This window comes from Oncorhynchus mykiss, chromosome 6 (assembly GCF_013265735.2).
Source record: "Oncorhynchus mykiss isolate Arlee chromosome 6, USDA_OmykA_1.1, whole genome shotgun sequence".
Taxonomy (NCBI): domain Eukaryota; kingdom Metazoa; phylum Chordata; class Actinopteri; order Salmoniformes; family Salmonidae; genus Oncorhynchus; species Oncorhynchus mykiss.
This window is the reverse complement of record NC_048570.1, coordinates 93,633,932-93,655,857: the sequence shown is the minus strand read 5'-3', so window position 1 is coordinate 93,655,857 and position 21,926 is coordinate 93,633,932. Positions and strand designations below refer to the sequence as shown.

Sequence of the window (21,926 nt, the reverse complement as noted above, 5' to 3'; positions counted from 1 at the left end):
AGACCTAGTTACAACACATTAATATCTATATCAGTAGAATAGACATAGTTACAACCCATTAATATCTATATCAGTAGAATAGACCTAGTTACAACCCATTAATATCTATATCAGTAGAATAGACCTAGTTACAACCCATTAATATCTATATCAGTATAGTAGAATAGACCTAGTTACAACCCATTAATATCTATATCAGTAGAATAGACCTAGTTACAACCCATTAATATCTATATCAGTAGAATAGACCTAGTTACAACCCATTAATATATATATCAGTAGAATAGACCTAGTTACAACCCATTAATATCTATATCAGTAGAATAGACCTAGTTACAACCCATTAATATCTATATCAGTAGAATAGACCTAGTTACAACCCATTAATATATATATCAGTAGAATAGACCTAGTTACAACCCATTAATATCTATATCAGTAGAATAGACCTAGTTACAACCCATTAATATCTATATCAGTAGAATAGACCTAGTTACAACCCATTAATATATATATCAGTAGAATAGACCTAGTTACAACCCATTAATATCTATATCAGTAGAATAGACCTAGTTACAACCCATCAATATCTATATCAGTAGAATAGACCTAGTTACAACCCATCAATATCTATATCAGTAGAATAGACCTAGTTACAACCCATTAATATCTATATCAGTAGAATAGACCTAGTTACAACCCATTAATATCTATATCAGTAGAATAGACCTAGTTACAACCCATTAATATCTATATCAGTAGAATAGACCTAGTTACAACCCATTAATATCTATATCAGTAGAATAGACCTAGTTACAACCCATTAATATCTATATCAGTAGAATAGACCTAGTTACAACCCATTAATATCTATATCAGTAGAATAGACCTAGTTACAACCCATCAATATCTATATCAGTAGAATAGACCTAGTTACAACACATTAATATCTATATCAGTAGAATAGACCTAGTTACAACCCATTAATATATATATCAGTAGAATAGACCTAGTTACAACCCATTAATATCTATATCAGTAGAATAGACCTAGTTACAACCCATTAATATCTATATCAGTAGAATAGACCTAGTTACAACCCATTAATATATATATCAGTAGAATAGACCTAGTTACAACCCATCAATATCTACATCAGTAGAATAGACCTAGTTACAACCCATTAATATCTATATCAGTTGAATAGACCTAGTTACAACCCATTAATATCTATATCAGTAGAATAGACCTAGTTACAACCCATCAATATATATATCAGTAGAATAGACCTAGTTACAACCCATCAATATCTACATCAGTAGAATAGACCTAGTTACAACCCATTAATATCTACATCAGTAGAATAGACCTAGTTACAACCCATTAATATCTATATCAGTAGAATAGACCTAGTTACAACCCACTAATATCTATATCAGTAGAATAGACCTAGTTACAGCCCATTAATATCTATATCAGTAGAATAGACCTAGTTACAACCCATTAATATCTACATCAGTAGAATAGACCTAGTTACAACCCATTAATATATATATCAGTAGAATAGACCTAGTTACAACCCATCAATATATATATCAGTAGAATAGACCTAGTTACAACCCATTAATATCTATATCAGTTGAATAGACCTAGTTACAACCCATTAATATCTACATCAGTTGAATAGACCTAGTTACAACCCATTAATATATATATCAGTAGAATAGACCTAGTTACAACCCATTAATATATATATCAGTAGAATAGACCTAGTTACAACCCATTAATATCTATATCAGTAGAATAGACCTAGTTACAACCCATTAATATCTATATCAGTAGAATAGACCTAGTTACAACCCATTAATATCTACATCAGTTGAATAGACCTAGTTACAACCCATTAATATCTATATCAGTAGAATAGACCTAGTTACAACCCATTAATATCTATATCAGTAGAATAGACCTAGTTACAACCCATTAATATCTATATCAGTAGAATAGACCTAGTTACAACCCATCAATATCTATATCAGTATAGTAGAATAGACCTAGAATATCTAGATTCAAAAAAAGAATATCTGGAAATTCATTAATTGAATAACATGAACCACTCTTTCACAGGATATATCAAATTTGTTTACAGTTATTGAAAAATAAACAATTAGTTTATCCTAGACCTAGTACATTACATTGAACCTCCTCTATACCAGTCTCAGATAGGGTATTAACCTAGTACATTACATTGAACCTCCTCTATACCAGTCTCAGATAGGGTATTAACCTAGTACATTACATTGAACCTCCTCTATACCAGTCTCAGATAGGATATTAACCTAGTACATTACATTGAACCTAATCCATACCAATCTCAGATAGGATATTAACCTAGTACATTACATTGAACCTCCTCTATACCAATCTCAGATAGGATATTAACCTAGTACGTTACATTGAACCTCCTCTATACCAATCTCAGATAGGGTATAGACATGCATGACAAGGTTTGTGTCACTAATGGCAACCTATTCCCTTTAAAGTGCACCAACAAGGGGTTGGGGTGTTAGGGGGTGATGGTAGTTGATGACATCACTGTGGTCTGCTCTCAATCTTGGTCACATGACTCTGGACCCAGGCTTCAGAAGGGTCAACACAAAATGTCTTCCCTTTCTCTGTGGTGAAACTGCAACAGATACACAACACATTGTCTCTCAGAACATCCAGTCTGTAATATGAATGCTCCATCTTGTCTTGTACAGTGTAGCCTGGATGTAGCCTGGTTCCAGGTGTGTTTGTGCTATCATACCAACTCCTTGTCACTCCTGGTCCTGTTTGGCATGACAAGGAGTTGACGTAAAGTCACAAACAGATCTGGGACCAGGCTAGCCCAGATGTTTACAGTTTACAGTAGACTATGCTTACTTACATCAGTGCTTTGCGAGGGCAGCTACTGGAGGTTGTTCTGAGAGAAACCACTTGTTGAAGAGGGATCCTCGGGCTGAACTTTAGACAGCAGTCAGTTGACGTTTCCAACTTAATGACATCTGTAAACAAATTATCATAAACCACAGTTAACATGAAGAGCTCCAGTGTATTACACAATATGGGTAGTCATCCACTCCCCAACACACACACACACACACACACACACACACACACACACACACACACACACACACACACACACACACACACACACACACATGGTTGAGATGCTGAAGATTGTATTGTCTGAGATGTTCTCTGATGTTCTGGTCTTCTATGTCTGAGTTCTGTTCTCTCATTATATATAAACAGCTATTACATAACAACTCAACCATGAAAAGCCCTTCCCTCAATTTCTGTTCCTCTTCTCTGGTCAAAAGTGGACTCACTTCTTCATTGCTGACAATAACAACTTGTGTAGAATTGCTTGCTCAGCATTCATATGTACATTATGCATTGGTTCTGACAATCTTGCAAGATATCAAAATAGTTTGTTGGTAAATGTTCAGAGTTTTAGACCTGTTAGGTGGTTGGTTAATGTTCAGAGTTATAGACCTTTTAGGTTGTGGGCTAAAAATCACAGCTTTTGGTCCGTTAGGTGTCAGATGAAGGCCCATTATGTAAAATAACATTCTTAAATATTTCTGAGTAGATTGCAGGAAATGTCAGTTACAGGTGTTGAAAACACCTGCTCAGCTGCACCACCTTGATAAATAATCCTGGGGAGAACCCTGACATGTACACATTCTCACACCTGTCCACACACACATACCTGCACTCACACAGAAACACCCAGATTGTAACAAGCCCAGACTTCCATTCTTTTGATCGTGTCTCTATTCCTTCTTGCCGTCCAGGAAAACCTTTGTTACCTCAACTTGTGACCCTTTCGTGGCAGAAACGATTTGCCTCCAAGTCTACAGCCATACTGGAGCAAGAAGTCAACTTGCAACACACACAACACTCTTGGATAAAACCTAAATCTTTCACAACGTGGGTTCTAGCGTTGCTTGGCCCCAGTCACACACAACGTATCGGATCCAAGCTATGAGGTGTGATATTGCCTCCTAGAACTGCCCCCCCGAAATCCCTGCCCGCTCCCCACCCCACCCAGCTCAACTCCCCTCTGTTTTCAAATAAGCTGATGTCAGATGTGATACAGAGACTGACTCCAGGTCAGTTTGGCACTGGTGTTGTGCTGTGAGATGTGTGTTGGTCAGTATGGAGCTGCACTGGCCTGGGGTCAGAGCTATTACAGCACTGAGTGGCATGGAGGCTCTTTTCTGCTATGGATAGAACAAATACCATATTAAAGAGAATAAAACATTTGTATTTAAATGTTTATGTTCATGTTTGTTGTTGATGTATTGATTTCTGATTGGTTGATCTGTAGAAATCTAAATACCTAAATATTAAAATATGAACACTTCTCAGATCAGTGTCTAATACATTCCAAAATGTAAATTACAGAAAGTTATAGACCTCAGTTTCAAAGTGTCGTTTTAATAAATAATCTGTGAATCCCAGATTATTTCCAGAACATAAATTGTTCAACATTCATGCAATACAAATGATAAGAGAGTGATGATTAAAATGCAGTCTACAGAAGTCTAACTTCAGCAGGGCTGCGTTCAGCAGATAGAAATGCTTTGAATAGACCTGACACAATTCCACAACGTAGTGTCCTACTGAACGCAGCCCAGGTGAGTTCTAATCTAAACCTATCCAAGGCACGTCAACAACACCACCTTTCTCCTCTAAAGCTGATCACGCATATGCCTTGTCAAACATAGGAAAGGAGGAATCTGCCGTGATTGGTCAGCTTTGGCTGCCTGACGGTATGTATTAAGGTTGCCATGGTAGCATATTATCTCAGCGGCCTGTCCCTTTACATAAGGGTGTGTTCCTCTGCCCAGACGTTGGGCCAGTTGTGCGCCGCCCTATGGGACTCTCAATCACGGCCGGTTGTGATACAGCCTGGAAGATACATTTCTATCTGGTCTGACTGGTCTGAACCTCCATTGGCACTTGTGAGTTTTAGCTTCTTTAGATTCTTAGTGTTCTTTATCTGTTCTGGAATAGAACTGAGTGCTCCTTGGTGTTCTTTACCTGTGTTCTGGAATATAACTGAGTTTTCCTTGGTGTTATTTACCTGTGTTCTGGAATAGAACTCAGTGCTCCTTGGTGTTCTTTACGTGTGTTCTGGAATAGAACTGAGTGCTCCTTGGTGTTCTTTACGTGTGTTCTGGAATAGAACTGAGTGCTCCTTGATGTTCTTTACCTGTGTTCTGGAATAGAACTGAGTGCTCCTTGGTGTTCTTTACCTGTGTTCTGGAATAGAACTGAGTGCTCCTTGGTGTTCTTTAGCTGTGTTCTGGAGTAGAACTGAGTGCTCCTTGGTGTTCTTTACCTGTGTTCTGGAGTAGAACTGAGTGCTCCTTGGTGTTCTTTACCTGGGTTCTGGAATAGAACTGAGTCCTCCTTGGTGTTCTTTACCTGTGTTCTGGGGTAGAACTGAGTGCTCCTTAGTGTTCTTTACCTGTGTTCTGGGGTAGAACTGAGTGCTCCTTAGTGTTCTTTAACTGACTTCTAGAGTAGAACTGAGTGCTCCTTGGTGTTCTTTACCTGACTTCTGGAATAGAACTGAGTGCTCCTTAGTGTTCTTTACCTGGGTTCTGGAATATAACTGAGTGCTCCTTAGTGTTCTTTACCTGACTTCTGGAATAGAACTGAGTGCTCCTTAGTGTTCTTTACCTGGGTTCTGGAATAGAACTGAGTGCTCCTTGGTGTTCTTTACCTGGGTTCTGGAATAGAACTGAGTGCTCCTTAGTGTTCTTTTTGGCAAAGTTGAACAATGTAAAGTTTCAAACAATGATCTCCACAAAAAGGAGACACACTGAGTGTACAAAACATTAAGAACACCTCTCTAATACTGTTCTTCCTTCAGAACAGCCTCGACATGAACACTAGGTGTCCATAGCATCCCACAGGGATACTGGCCCATGTTGACTCTTATGCTTCCCACAGGGATACTGGCCCATGTTGACTCCTATGTTTCCCACAGGGATACTGGCCCATGTTGACTCTTATGCTTCCCACAGGGATACTGGCCCATGTTGACTCTTATGCTTCCCACAGGGATACTGGCCCATGTTGACTCCAATGTTTCCCACAGGGATACTGGCCCATGTTGACTCCTATGTTTCCCACAGGGATACTGGTCCATGTTGACTCCTGTGTTTCCCACAGGGATACTGGCCCATGTTGACTCCTATGCTTCCCACAGGGATACTGGCCCATGTTGACTCTTATGCATCCCACTGGGATACTGGTCCATGTTGACTCCTTTGCTTCCCACAGGGATACTGGCCCATGTTGACTCCTATGTTTCCCACAGGGATACTGGCCCATGTTGACTCTTATGTTTCCCACAGGGATACTGGTCCATGTTGACTCTTATGTTTCCCACAGGGATACTGGCCCATGTTGACTCCTATGTTTCCCACAGGGATACTGGCCCATGTTGACTCCTATGTTTCCCACAGGGATACTGGCCCATGTTGACTCCTATGTTTCCCACAGGGATACTGGCCCATGTTGACTCCTATGTTTCCCACAGGGATACTGGCCCATGTTGACTCCTATGTTTCCCACAGGGATACTGGCCCATGTTGACTCCTATGTTTCCCACAGGGATACTGGCCCATGTTGACTCCCATGTTTCCCACAGGGATACTGGTCCATGTTGACTCCTATGTTTCCCACAGGGATACTGGCCCATGTTGACTCTTATGTTTCCCACAGGGATACTGGCCCATGTTGACTCCTATGTTTCCCACAGGGATACTGGTCCATTTTGACTCCTATGTTTCCCACAGGGATACTGGCCCATGTTGACTCTTATGCTTCCCTCAGGGATACTGGCCCATGTTGACTCTTATGCTTCCCACAGGGATACTGGTCCATGTTGACTCCTATGTTTCCCACAGGGATACTGGCCCATGTTGACTCTTATGTTTCCCACAGGGATACTGGCCCATGTTGACTCTTATGCATCCCACTGGGATACTGGTCCATGTTGACTCTTATGCTTCCCACAGGGATACTGGCCCATGTTGACTCTTATGTTTCCCACAGGGATACTGGCCCATGTTGACTCTTATGCATCCCACTGGGATACTGGTCCATGTTGACTCCTATGCTTCCCACAGGGATACTGGCCCATGTTGACTCCTATGTTTCCCACAGGGACACTGGTCCATGTAGACTCTTATGCTTCCCACAGGGATACTGGCCCATGTTGACTCCTATGCTTCCCACAGGGATACTGGTCCATGTTGACTCCTATGTTTCCCACAGGGATACTGGCCCATGTTGACTCTTATGTTTCCCACAGGGATACTGGTCCATGTTGACTCTTATGTTTCCCACAGGGATACTGGCCCATGTTGACTCCTATGCTTCCCACAGGGATACTGGTCCTATGCTTCCCACAGGGATACTGGACCATGTTGACTCCTATGTTTCCCACAGGGATACTGGCCCATATTGACTCCTATGCTTCCCACAGGGATACTGGTCCTATGCTTCCCATAGGGATACTGGTCCATTTTGACTCCTATGTTTCCCACAGGGATACTGGCCCATGTTGACTCTTATGTTTCCCACAGGGATACTGGTCCATGTTGACTCCTATGTTTCCCACAGGGATACTGGCCCATGTTGACTCTTATGCTTCCCACAGGGATACTGGTCCATGTTGACTCTTATGCTTCCCACAGGGATACTGGCCCATGTTGACTCCTATGTTTCCCACAGGGATACTGGTCCTATGCTTCCCACAGGGATACTGGCCCATGTTGACTCTTATGCTTCCCACAGGGATACTGGTCCATGTTGACTCTTATGCTTCCCACAGGGATACTGGTCCATGTTGACTCCTATGTTTCCCACAGGGATACTGGCCCATGTTGACTCTTATGTTTCCCACAGGGATACTGGCCCATGTTGACTCTTATGCATCCCACTGGGATACTGGTCCATGTTGACTCTTATGCTTCCCACAGGGATACTGGCCCATGTTGACTCTTATGTTTCCCACAGGGATACTGGCCCATGTTGACTCTTATGCATCCCACTGGGATACTGGTCCATGTTGTCTCCTATGCTTCCCACAGGGATACTGGCCCATGTTGACTCCTATGTTTCCCACAGGGACACTGGTCCATGTAGACTCTTATGCTTCCCACAGGGATACTGGCCCATGTTGACTCCTATGCTTCCCACAGGGATACTGGTCCATGTTGACTCCTATGTTTCCCACAGGGATACTGGCCCATGTTGACTCTTATGTTTCCCACAGGGATACTGGTCCATGTTGACTCTTATGTTTCCCACAGGGATACTGGCCCATGTTGACTCCTATGCTTCCCACAGGGATACTGGTCCTATGCTTCCCACAGGGATACTGGTCCATGTTGACTCCTATGTTTCCTACAGGGATACTGGTCCTATGCTTCCCACAGGGATACTGGCCCATGTTGACTCTTATGCTTCCCACAGGGATACTGGTCCATGTTGACTCTTATGCTTCCCACAGGGATACTGGTCCATGTTGACTCCTATGTTTCCTACAGGGATACTGGTCCTATGCTTCCCACAGGGATACTGGCCCATGTTGACTCTTATGCTTCCCACAGGGATACTGGTCCATGTTGACTCTTATGCTTCCCACAGGGATACTGGCCCATGTTGACTCCTATGTTTCCCACAGGGATACTGGTCCTATGTTTCCCACAGGGATACTGGCCCATGTTGACTCTTATGCTTCCCTCAGGGATACTGGCCCATGTTGACTCTTATGCTTCCCACAGGGATACTGGTCCATGTTGACTCCTATGTTTCCCACAGGGATACTGGCCCATGTTGACTCTTATGTTTCCCACAGGGATACTGGCCCATGTTGACTCTTATGCATCCCACTGGGATACTGGTCCATGTTGACTCTTATGCTTCCCACAGGGATACTGGCCCATGTTGACTCTTATGTTTCCCACAGGGATACTGGCCCATGTTGACTCTTATGCATCCCACTGGGATACTGGTCCATGTTGACTCCTATGCTTCCCACAGGGATACTGGCCCATGTTGACTCCTATGTTTCCCACAGGGACACTGGTCCATGTAGACTCTTATGCTTCCCACAGGGATACTGGCCCATGTTGACTCCTATGCTTCCCACAGGGATACTGGCCCATGTTGACTCTTATGTTTCCCACAGGGATACTGGTCCATGTTGACTCTTATGTTTCCCACAGGGATACTGGCCCATGTTGACTCCTATGCTTCCCACAGGGATACTGGTCCTATGCTTCCCACAGGGATACTGGTCCATGTTGACTCCTATGTTTCCCACAGGGATACTGGTCCATGTTGACTCTTATGCTTCCCACAGGGATACTGGTCCATGTTGACTCCTATGTTTCCTACAGGGATACTGGTCCTATGCTTCCCACAGGGATACTGGCCCATGTTGACTCTTATGCTTCCCACAGGGATACTGGTCCATGTTGACTCTTATGCTTCCCACAGGGATACTGGCCCATGTTGACTCCTATGTTTCCCACAGGGATACTGGTCCTATGTTTCCCACAGGGATACTGGCCCATGTTGACTCTTATGCTTCCCACAGGGATACTGGTCCATGTTGACTCTTATGCTTCCCACAGGGATACTGGCCCATGTTGACTCCTATGTTTCCCACAGGGATACTGGTCCTATGCTTCCCACAGGGATACTGGTCCATGTTGACTCCTATGTTTCCCACAGTTGTGTGATGTGGATGGTGGACCATTGTTGATACACACAGGAAACTGTTGAGCATGAAAATCCCAGCAGTGTTGGAGATTATTGTGGAGCGGTTTGAGGAAAACATTGTGTTGAAAGCATTCCACATGTTGACTCCAATTTTTCCCACAGTTGTGTGAAGTTGGCTGGATGTTCGTTGGACCATTCATGATACACACAGGAAACCTTTGAGCAAGGAAAATCCAACAGCGTGGCAGTCCTTGACAAAGTCAGACCGGTGCCCTTGACACCTACTACCGTACCCCGTTTAAAGGCACTTAAATCAAACACTAGAATGAATATCATAGAATTCTTCAGAAGTCTTCATTTATTAAAAAAACAACAGATGCACAACAGTTGACAGTATAGTAGAAAAATACAATATCTACATCAGTTGAATAGACCTAGTTACAACCCATTAATATCTATATCAGTAGAATAGACCTAGTTACAACCCATTAATATCTATATCAGTAGAATAGACCTAGTTACAACCCATTAATATCTATATCAGTAGAATAGACATAGTTACAACCCATTAATATCTATATCAGTAGAATAGACCTAGTTACAACCCATTAATATCTATATCAGTAGAATAGACCTAGTTACAACCCATTAATATCTATATCAGTAGAATAGACCTAGTTACAACCCATTAATATCTATATCAGTAGAATAGACCTAGTTACAACTCATTAATATCTATATCAGTAGAATAGACCTAGTTACAACCCATTAATATCTATATCAGTAGAATAGACCTAGTTACAACCCATTAATATCTATATCAGTAGAATAGACCTAGTTACAACCCATTAATATCTATATCAGTAGAATAGACCTAGTTACAACCCATTAATATCTATATCAGTTGAATAGACCTAGTTACAACCCATTAATATCTATATCAGTAGAATAGACCTAGTTACAATCCATTAATATCTATATCAGTAGAATAGACCTAGTTACAACCCATCAATATCTACATCAGTAGAATAGACCTAGTTACAACCCATCAATATCTACATCAGTAGAATAGACCTAGTTACAACCCATTAATATCTATATCAGTAGAATAGACCTAGTTACAACCCATTAATATCTATATCAGTAGAATAGACCTAGTTACAACCCATTAATATCTATATCAGTAGAATAGACCTAGTTACAACCCATTAATATCTATATCAGTAGAATAGACCTAGTTACAATCCATTAATATCTATATCAGTAGAATAGACCTAGTTACAACCCATCAATATCTACATCAGTAGAATAGACCTAGTTACAACCCATCAATATCTACATCAGTAGAATAGACCTAGTTACAACCCATTAATATCTATATAAGTAGAATAGACCTAGTTACAACCCATTAATATCTATATAAGTAGAATAGACCTAGTTACAACCCATTAATATCTATATCAGAAGAATAGACCTAGTTACAACCCATTAATATCTACATCAGTAGAATAGACCTAGTTACGACCCATTAATATCTATATCAGTAGAATAGACCTAGTTACAACCCATTAATATCTATATCAGCAGAATAGACCTAGTTACAACCCATTAATATCTATATCAGTAGAATAGACCTAGTTACAACCCATTAATATCTACATCAGTAGAATAGACCTAGTTACGACCCATTAATATCTATATCAGTAGAATAGACCTAGTTTACAACCCATTAATATCTATATCAGTGGAATAGACCTAGTTACAACCCATTAATACATTAATTGAATAATAAGAACCACTCTTTCGCAGGATGTTTGAAATCTTCTACAGATTTATAAAAAATAATATATTAAATAGGTTACTGAATAGTTACATGTCAAATATGTTTACAGTTTTAGAAAAACAAAAATGCAGTACATTACACTGAACATATTTACTGAACATATTCTATACCAATCTCAGATAGGTTATTAACCTAGTACATTACACTGAACAAATTTACTGAACCTCCTCTATACCAATCTCAGATAGGGTATTAACCTAGTACATTACACTGAACATATTTACTGAACCTCCTCTATACCAATCTCAGATAGGGTATAGACATGCATGACAAGGTTTGCGTCACTAATGGCAACCTATTCTCTTTATAGTGCACCAACAAGGGGTTGAGGTGTTAGGGGGTGATGGTGGTTGATGACATCACTGTGGTCTGCTCTCAATCTTGGTCACATGACTCTGGACCCAGGCTTCAGAAGGGTCAACACAAAATGTCTTCCCTTTCTTTGTGGTAAAACTGCAACAGATACACAACACATTGTCTCTCAGAACATCCAGTCTGTAATATGAATGCTCCGTCTTGTCTTGTACAGTGTAGCCTGGATGTAGCCTGGTTCCAGGTGTGTTTGTGCTATCATACCAACTCCTTGTCACTCCTGGTCGTGTTTGGCATGACAAGGAGTTGACGTAAAGTCACAAACAGATCTGGGACCAGGCTAGCCCAGATGTTTACAGTTTACAGTAGACTATGCTTACTTACATCAGTGCTTTGCGAGGGCAGCTACTGGAGGTTGTTCTGAGAGAAACTACTTGTTGAAGAGGGATCCTCGCGCTGAATTTCATACAGCATTCAGGTGCTATTTCCAACGCGATGACACCTGTAAACAAACCACAGTTAACATAAAGATCTCCAGGTCTCCAACAGCGTATTACACAGCATTGCTACACACACACACACACACACACACACACACACACACACACACACACACACACACACACACACACACACACACACACACGCACACACACGCACACACACACACACACACAAACACACACATGCAGACGTCGTATGCAGGGAGCAGAGCAGTCCCAGGAGGAGTAGAGCAGTCAGTGTCTTCATGGTTCAGAGATGGTTGAGATGCTGAAGATTGTATTGTCTGAGATGTTCTCTGATGTTCTGGTCTCTGATGTTCTCGTCTCTGATGTTCTGGTCTCTGATGCTCTGGTCTCTGATGTTCTAGTCTCTGATGTTCAGGTCTCTGATGTTCTGGTCTCTGATGTTCTGGTCTCTGATGTTCTGGTCTCTGATGTTCTGGTCTCTGATGCTCTGGTCTGGTTCTGTGTCAGAAGTCTAGCTGATGCTCTGGTTCTATGTCTGAGGTCTGATCTGACCTGTCTTTTATACAGAGAGCTGGTCCATCAGACCCATTAACAATTGACGGGGGAATCTCCCCTTTATACCCTCATTCACTCTGAATATCTTTCTAAGAACGAACATTCTGCCCTTCAGGTTCCTCTTCCTCAATTCTCTGTAACTCTGTTTCCTCCAGGATGTTCAGCAGCGCTGCTATTTTCTGAAATACTCAGAATACATTTACTGGAGATTTGCATATCAATGGAAGGATATTAAAGTGGACTATATACTATATGATACATTACATCAAATACAACAACTGTTCAGATTAAATTAAGTTCTCTACATCATAACCAACTAGTTTGTAAGTAATTCTTGAAATCAACTATGTGTCTTTCAACATTTAATTGCAGATTTTAGGATGTGTGTATTTTGATTAAAAACCTGTAGTATACTGTTAACCTTTACATCATAGTGAAATTAAATCATATAATATTTTATAAATTAATCTCAGATTTAGTGTGGTGTGGTTTGTGTCTTCCCTCAGTTTGGAAGGTTGGTGGTTTGATCCCTGGTCGAGTTTATAACAAAAACATTCTACAGTTGCTATATCCATTATTGAACTAATAAATTAATGATATACACGCATTGATGAAATCTTGATGAATATAACTTCTAAATGCTTCTTGAGTTTAGTTGAACTGTCATACCCCATCAGAACCCAGAATATAAGCTTATTTTACTATAATTTAAAACATAGGAAATGTAAACACCCACTGTATATCCAGAGAAGGTGGTTAAAACTATAATGTTGACATCGTGGATGGTCAGTCCTTCCATCCGTAGCTCTGTCTATGAATTTGAGAGCGGTTACATTTATCCAAACCCATCCCTGGATTCTCACAAAAACAGGGACAGGAAATGTTTTGTTATACTATGGGCAGTAATGGACCGGTCAAGACTACTGTACTCTCTCCACACTCACACCAACTTCACTAGACTACTGTAGACTCTGTATCTCTCCCCACACTCACACCAACTTCACTAGACTACTGTACTCTCCCCACACTCACACCAACTTCACTAGACTACTGTCGACTCTGTATCTCTCCCCACACTCACACCAACTTCACTAGACTACTGTAGACTCAATATCTCTCCCTACACTCACACCAACTTCACTAGACTACTGTAGACTCAGTATCTCTCCCCACACTCACACCAACTTCACTAGACTACAGTAGACTCTGTATCTCTCTCCACACTCACACCAACTTCACTAGACTACTGTAGACTCTGTATCTCTCTCCACACTCACACCAACTTCACTAGACTACTGTAGACTCTGTATCTCTCCCTACACTCACACCAACTTCACTAGACTACTGTATACTCTGTATCTCTCTCCACACTCACACCAACTTCACTAGACTACTGTATACTCTGTATCTCTCCCCACACTCACACCAACTTCACCAAACTACTGTATACTCTGTATCTCTCCCCACACTCACACCAACTTCACTAGACTACTGTAGACTCAGTATCTCTCCCCACACTCACACCAACTTCACTAGACTACTGTACTCTCCCCACACTCACACCAACTTCCCTAAACTACTGTATACTCTATCTCTCTACTCTATCTCTACTCACACTCAGCAGAAACAGCCTTTTACTGTAAAATATAATTTCAAGAAATTATAGAAAAATGATTCCATTATGTTCTGTATTCAAAATGACAGAATACTTCCTGTAGGCCTGATATGCAATCATACTGACTGACCCATCTGTTATACAATCATACTGACTGACCCATCTGTTATACAATCATACTGACTGACCCATCTGGCTCTACAATCATACTGACTGACCCATCTGGCTCTACAATCATACTGACTGACCCATCTGTCTATACAATCATACTGACTGACCCATCTGTCTATACAATCATACTGACTGACCCATCTGGCTCTACAATCATACTGACTGACCCATCTGATATACAATCATACTGACTGACCCATCTGTTATACAATCATACTGACTGACCCATCTGTCTATACAATCATACTGACTGACCCATCTGATATACAATCATACTGACTGACCCATCTGATATACAATCATACTGACTGACCCATCTGTTATACAATCATACTGACTGACCCATCTGATATACAATCATACTGACTGACCCATCTGATATACAATCATACTGACTGACCCATCTGTTATACAATCATACTGACTGACCCATCTGGCTCTACAATCATATTGACTGACCCATCTGTCTATACAATCATACTGACTAACCCATCTGTTATACAATCATACTGTCTGACCCATCTGGCTCTACAATCATACTAACTGACCCATCTGGCTCTACAATCATACTGACTGACCCATCTGGATCTACAATCATACTGACTGACCCATCTGGCTCTACAATCATACTGATTGACCAATCTGTCTATACAATCATACTGACTGACCCATCTGTTATACAATCATACTGACTGACCCATCTGGCTCTACAATCATACTGACTGACCCATCTGTTATACAATCATACTGACTGACCCATCTGGCTCTACAATCATACTGACTGACCCATCTGTTATACAATCATACTGACTGACCCATCTGGCTCTACAATCATACTGACTGACCCATCTGTTATACAATCATACTGACTGACCCATCTGTCTATACAATCATACTGACTGACCCATCTGGCTCTACAATCATACTGACTGACCCATCTGTTATTCAATCATACTGACTGACCCATCTGGCTCTACAATCATACTGACTGACCCATCTGTTATACAATCATACTGACTGACCCATCTGACTACAATCATACTGACTGACCCATCTGTCTATATAATTGTACTGACTGACCCATCTGTTATACAATCATACTGATTGACCCATCTGTTTATATAATTGTACTGACTGACCCATCTGTTATACAATCATACTGATTGACCCATCTGTCTATATAATTGTACTGACTGACCCATCTGTTATACAATCATACTGATTGACCCATCTGTCTATATAATTGTACTGACTGACCCATGTCTCTCTATCTATATAATTGTACTGACTGACCCATGTCTCTCCATCTATATACTTTATTAGTTTTCAGTAGAAGATACATATTTAGCTGACACACGCACTGAACCAAGTATCCTGTTTCAGTTCAGATCAGAAAGATTCAAGTAAAGAGAGACGTCTCTTTTTAATTAACTCTCACTTCCCCGTTCTGTCACCAGAACTTCGTATGATGCAAATGACTGCAGGTTTTCTAAGTACAAACACTGCAGCACTCTTCTCTCATTGTCATTCTCAAAATGTTTGTAATAACTTGAAGCCAGAGTTCACAGTTCTGCACAGAGTCACTGGTGGAAACAGGGAGGGACTGACAGTAACTGAACTGGCACGTAAATAACAAACATGTTCATTAAGAAACAGGGTGTTTTATAATGTGGTTTGACCATTTCTTTGTGTGCAACCGTTTCTGAGAGTGTTGTTCCAGTTGTAGTGTTCTGTTGTGTGATGGCATAATAGTTTTATCTTGTACGCTGCCAGTATGAAGTCTTTAAATGATCTGAGGCATCTGACCTGTGAGAAACATAACTATTTCTCTTGTAAAAAGTATATTTGCGATAGTAACAACTTGGTTGACTTTCTGATACAATGTAACATGTTTTCTGAATAACTTTAAGGCATTATAATGATAACACTTATCTGTCTCTCTCTCTCTCTCTCTCTCTCTCTCTCTCTCTCTCTCTCTCTCTCTCTCTCTCTCTCTTTTTCTCCCTCTCTCTCTCTCTCTCTCTCTCTCTCTCTCTCTCTGTCTCTCTCTCTCTCTCTCTCTCTCTCGTCGGAGTGCATGCTGGGAGTGAGTCGTCAAGCAGAGTGTTTGCGAGAGCGAATGGAATTTCTTTTCACTCTATTGGGTTTTGGTATGTACATATATATATATTGATTAGTTTAGTTGTTTTAAGGGTATATTGTTTAACTATCACTAAGCACGTATAGGGGTGGTGGGATCTTTGAGGTTGGTTTTTCGCGAGGGCACAACCAGCGGGTGGGGCTGGTTGCAATGGCCACTCGCGGAAATGTAGAGTTTGAAAAACTTAGTCGGAGGCATGGAGTAAAAATTCCTGCTGCGGCTGGGTGTTCAGTGGAAGAATGTAGCTTGGCTGTGGGTGCTATCATTGGGTATGATAGCATCAAATCAGCCTCAAGGATGAATAGCGCTGTAGTGATATTCTTAGATTCAATTGAAAAGGTGAATAAGATAGTTGAGAGGGGTGTTGTGTTGCGGGAGACACAGACGCCGGTATTTCCGCTTATGAATCCTGCGAAGAAAGTTATGCTTTCTAACGTGCCACCATTTGTTAGAGATGAAGTGTTAGAGCGAGAGTTATCTCGCCATGGTCAAATCGTATCTACAATAAAGAAGGTTCTTTTTGGATGCAAATCTCCGTTGTTGAAACATGTCGTGTCTCATAGGAGACAAGTGCATATGATTTTAAAGAAGGAAGGAGATGAACTGAATTTAGCGTTTAGTTTTAAGATTGATGGATTTGATTATGTCTTCTATGCATCTACTGAATCAATGAAATGTTTTGGATGTGGAAGAGAGGGGCATTTGGTGCGTAATTGTCCCGAGAATGAACGCGCTGAGCCTGGTAGTAGCTTTAGTGCGGGTGCACCTAACGTACCACAGCGAAGGGATGAAAATACTACAGGTGTAGGGGAAGAGAGAAGGTGGGCAGATGTGGTTGGAAAAGTAGGAGAGGAAGGCATTGTGGATACGGGGGCAATTGTGGTAGATCAGAACAAAGAGGGAGGGGAAACAGTAGGTGAGATTGCGACTGCCGTCGCTGAGGTGGTGCTGGAAAATGAAATTGGAGGTCAAGAGGAGATTGAAATAACGGAAAAGGAAGCGGATGTTTTCAAAATACCGAGGAGTAAAAGGAAAAATTTAAGGGGTAGTGAAGGGTCTAATTATAAGAGAAAGGTAGTGATGGATAAATCAGGTGAAGATGAACAGGTTGTAGAGATGGGGTTTTCTTCTGGGGAGGATAGCGAGAGTGAGTCATCTGACGCGTCACAACAATATAGTGAGATAGATGGGGTGGAAGGGAGGTATGGGATCGAGAAGATACGTCAATTTCTGAAGTTGACAAAAGGGAAGAAATATATGCAGGATTACAATGTAACTGATTTTTTCCCTGAACGTGAATTGTTTATTGAATCAGCAAAGTTTCTGATGTCAAAAATTACAGGGGGAGGTTTGAAAAGCCCTGAAATTGCTAGACTCAAGAAAGTGGTCACGAGAGTAATAAGTGATGCAAATTCTAAAGAAAATGAAAGAGTTCAGTTGCAGTTTTAACTCTGTAAAGAGATGTGGTGGCTGTATCTTCCTCTGTATTTTTTTCTTATCCATGAGCAGTTTTAAGATCTCTTCTTTAAACGTAAATGGGGCAAGAGATGTTAAAAAAAGAGCCATGGTGTATGAGTTAATGAGGGGAAAGGGAAGTGACATAATTTTTCTACAAGAAACGCATAGTAATTTGGAAAATGAAGTTATGTGGCAACAGGAGTGGGGGGGGACAGTGGTGTGTAGTCATAAAAACTCAAAAAGTGGGGGTGTGGTTATCTTGTTCTCAAAAGGGTTTTTGCCTTTGTCATATGAGGTTGAAGAGGTAGTTGAGGGGAGGTTATTAAAAGTTAGAGCAAGGTATGAAAACATCAATATGTGTCTGATAAATGTATATGCCCCAGTGGTGACAGTTGAGAGGGTATGTTTTTTAGAGACATTATCAAATACCATTGAGAAATGTAACAAAGAAGATTATTTGTTTATTGCTGGGGATTTTAACTGCACAGTTAGTGATTTAGATAGAAATCACCAAGAACCTCATATAGCCTCAAGGACGTTTTTAAAACGCCTTATTGTAACAAATGAACTGTGTGATATTTGGAGGAGTCAACATGGAGGAACAAGGCAGTACACCTGGGCGCATGTGAGAGAGAACATCATCTCTATGGCCAGGTTAGATAGGTTTTATGTTTTTGAGCATCAATCTCAGGTCTGTAAATCAAGTGTGATAACTCCAGTGGGATTTTCTGATCATTGTTTAATAACAGAGGTGGTGTTCATTAACGATGTAAAACCTAAAAGCGCATATTGGCATTTTAATATAACTTTATTGAGTGATGCTCACTTCAGGAATTGTTTCAGTTTTTTTTGGGAGAGGTGGAGGTCTCAAAAGGCCAGTTTTGTATCCCTTCAACAATGGTGGGATATAGGGAAAATCCAGATTCAACAATTTTGTAATCAATACACGAGGAATGTCACCAAGGATATCACCAGATCAATGAAAGCCCTAGAGATTGAAATAGTGGAACTCATGACGTTAGTTGAGACCACAGGAGATCGAGGCCATACTCAGGCCCTCAAGAGGAGAAAAGCTGCATTGGCAGATCTGCTGGGTATCAGAGCACAGGGGGCATTGGTGAGAAGTAAATTTCAGGGCATATCTGAAATGGATGCCTCATCCAAATTTTTCTTTGGTTTAGAGAAAAAGAATGGACAAAGAAAAATTATTCATTGTCTCAAATCAGCTGTTGGACAAGAGCTCACTAGCCCTAGTGAAATTAGAAAGAGGGCAGTAGAGTTCTATGCTGAGCTCTACAAGTGTGAGTACAAAGAGGACAAAACAGTGACACAGCAGTTCTTTGATGGGCTCCCAAAGGTGCCTGCAGAAGCTCAGGTTGAGCTTGAGCAACCATTGTCTTTGCAGGATTTATACACTGCATTAAATGGCATGGAAAATGGAAGGGCACCAGGCATTGATGGGCTTCCCGTTGACTTTTTTAAGTCTTTTTGGGCTATGTTGGGAGAGGATTGGTTAGAAGTAGCTAATGATAGTTTAACCGGAGGGTTACTACCAATAAGCTGCAGAAGGGCTGTCCTCACCCTACTGCCTAAAAAGGGTGACCTGAGGGAGGTGAAGAACTGGAGGCCGGTGGCTTTATTGTGTACTGATTATAAAATATTGTCAAAGGCTTTGTCCAACAGGCTGAGGGAGGTGATGGGGCAAATCATACATACGGATCAGTCCTACTGTGTTCCTGGCAGGCAGATAGGGGATAACAGTTCTCTGATTCGTAATTTTTTGGACGTCTCTAAGGCTATTGGGTTGGATGCTGGTCTAATTTCAATTGATCAGGAAAAGGCATTTGACCGAGTTGAACATCAATATTTATGGCACACGTTTGAGGCGTTTGGGTTCAGCTCTGGTTTTATTACCATGATAAAGGTGATATATGGTGACATTGAAAGTGTATTGAAAGTTAACGGTGGTTTGAGTGCTCCTTTTAAAGTGTGTAGAGGTATTAGGCAGGGATGTTCTATGTCTGGGATGTTATATGCTATTGCTATAGAGCCACTACTAAATAGCATTAGAAGTCGCATTGCAGGGGTGTGCCTTTCAGAGGATATTCCTCCTATTCGTCTTTCAGCCTATGCTGATGATGTAGTTGTGCTAGTGAAAAATCAAGCGGAGGTAGATAGTTTGAGTCTAATGGTTGATCGTTTTAGGGGAATATCCTCTGCAAAGGTAAATTGGGAAAAGAGTTGTGCTTTACAGATTGGAGAATGGTCTGGAGGGATCATGGCTTTGCCAGGGGGGCTAGAATGGTGTAAGGGAGGTTTTAAGTATCTTGGAGTGTACCTAGGAGATGAGGGGACTATGGAAAAAAATTGGAGTGGGGTGGTTGAAATGGTGGAAGGGAGGATGAGGAGATGGCGTTGGTTACTATCTCGTATGTCATATAGGGGGCGCACTATTATAGTTAACAATGTGATTGCCTCTGCACTGTGGCATCGGTTGTCAGTTTTAGAACCACCATCTGGCCTTCTGGCTAAGATACAGGCAATTATTGTGGATTTCTTTTGGGATAAATATCACTGGGTTCCACAAAGTGTTTTGTATTTGTCAAAAGAGGAGGGGGGACAAGGTCTTGTACATCTTGCTAGTAGGGCTGCTGCTTTTCGGTTTCAGTTTATTCAAAGGTTGCTTTATGGACCGGAAAATGTGGTGTGGAGAGGGGTGGCAGGTCTTATATTACAGTGGGTTGGAGGATTAGGTTTAAAGAAGGCTTTATTTCTGGTTGATAGTAGCCAGATTTCTAGGGAGGGAGTACCTCCGTTTTACAGAGGCCTTCTCAGAGTGTGGAGCATAATGAAGGTGTCCAGAAGAACTTCAGCGGAGTCAGCGCATTGGCTGTTGGAGGAACCTCTGGTGTATGGGGCAAGACTGGATTGTACAACTGCAGCTGTTCCACATTTCTCCAAGATTCTGGTGAAGGGGAAAATCATCACCTTAAGACAGTTAATGGCCATGGCTGGGCCCGCCTTAATGGATGGAAGACGGGTGGCAGAACATTTGGGGATGAGGTCGGAAAGGATTGTCGGACAAATGCTGGGGAGCTGTAGGAAGGCTCTGTCAGCGGAAGAATGGGGTATGCTGAGTAGCCACAAGAAGAAGGTGCAAGATGAAGACGTCTCATTTCCAAAACTAGGGATTACACCAAATATCCCAGAGTCAGAAAGAAAGGCGTTATTGCTGGATTTGAGAGGGTTGGAGGAGGTGGGTTTGGATGAGGTGAATGGGAAGGAATTGTATAGGGGGTGTGTCAAGGTGTTGAATAAAGATAAATTGAAAAATAGAAAAGATACTCCATGGAGGGTAAAATTGGGCATTGATGACAAGGTAAAGCCAGCATGGAGAGCACTGTACAAACCACCGTTACAAAAGGGTACTGGTGATATGCAATGGAGGGTTTTACATGGCATCATTGCAGTTAATGCTTTTGTATCTGTTATTAACTCAGATGTTAGAGATGGATGTCCTTTTTGTAATATAAGAGAAACCATTTTTCACTGTTTTAT

At 41.3% G+C, this 21,926-nt stretch overlaps 1 protein-coding gene across 4 annotated transcripts in view; it reads right to left on the bottom strand.

Annotated features, from left to right (window-relative positions):
- Positions 1-2,099: 2,099 nt before the first annotated feature.
- ccl13 (Small inducible cytokine A13) overlaps positions 2,100-21,926 on the bottom strand; it is a 47,708-nt gene continuing 27,881 nt past the window's right edge. For 3 of the 4 annotated variants that reach the window (XR_005052327.1, XR_005052332.1, XR_005052333.1), the window contains one exon: positions 2,100-2,443. Coding sequence is in view for 1 of the 4 variants with exons in the window: in XM_036981618.1 (XP_036837513.1) it covers positions 12,007-12,100 (94 nt within the window). In the remaining 3 variants the exon portion in view is untranslated. Of the gene's footprint in view, positions 2,444-11,867; positions 12,101-21,926 lie in introns of those variants that run through there. The other variant, XM_036981618.1, reaches the window with a different exon arrangement.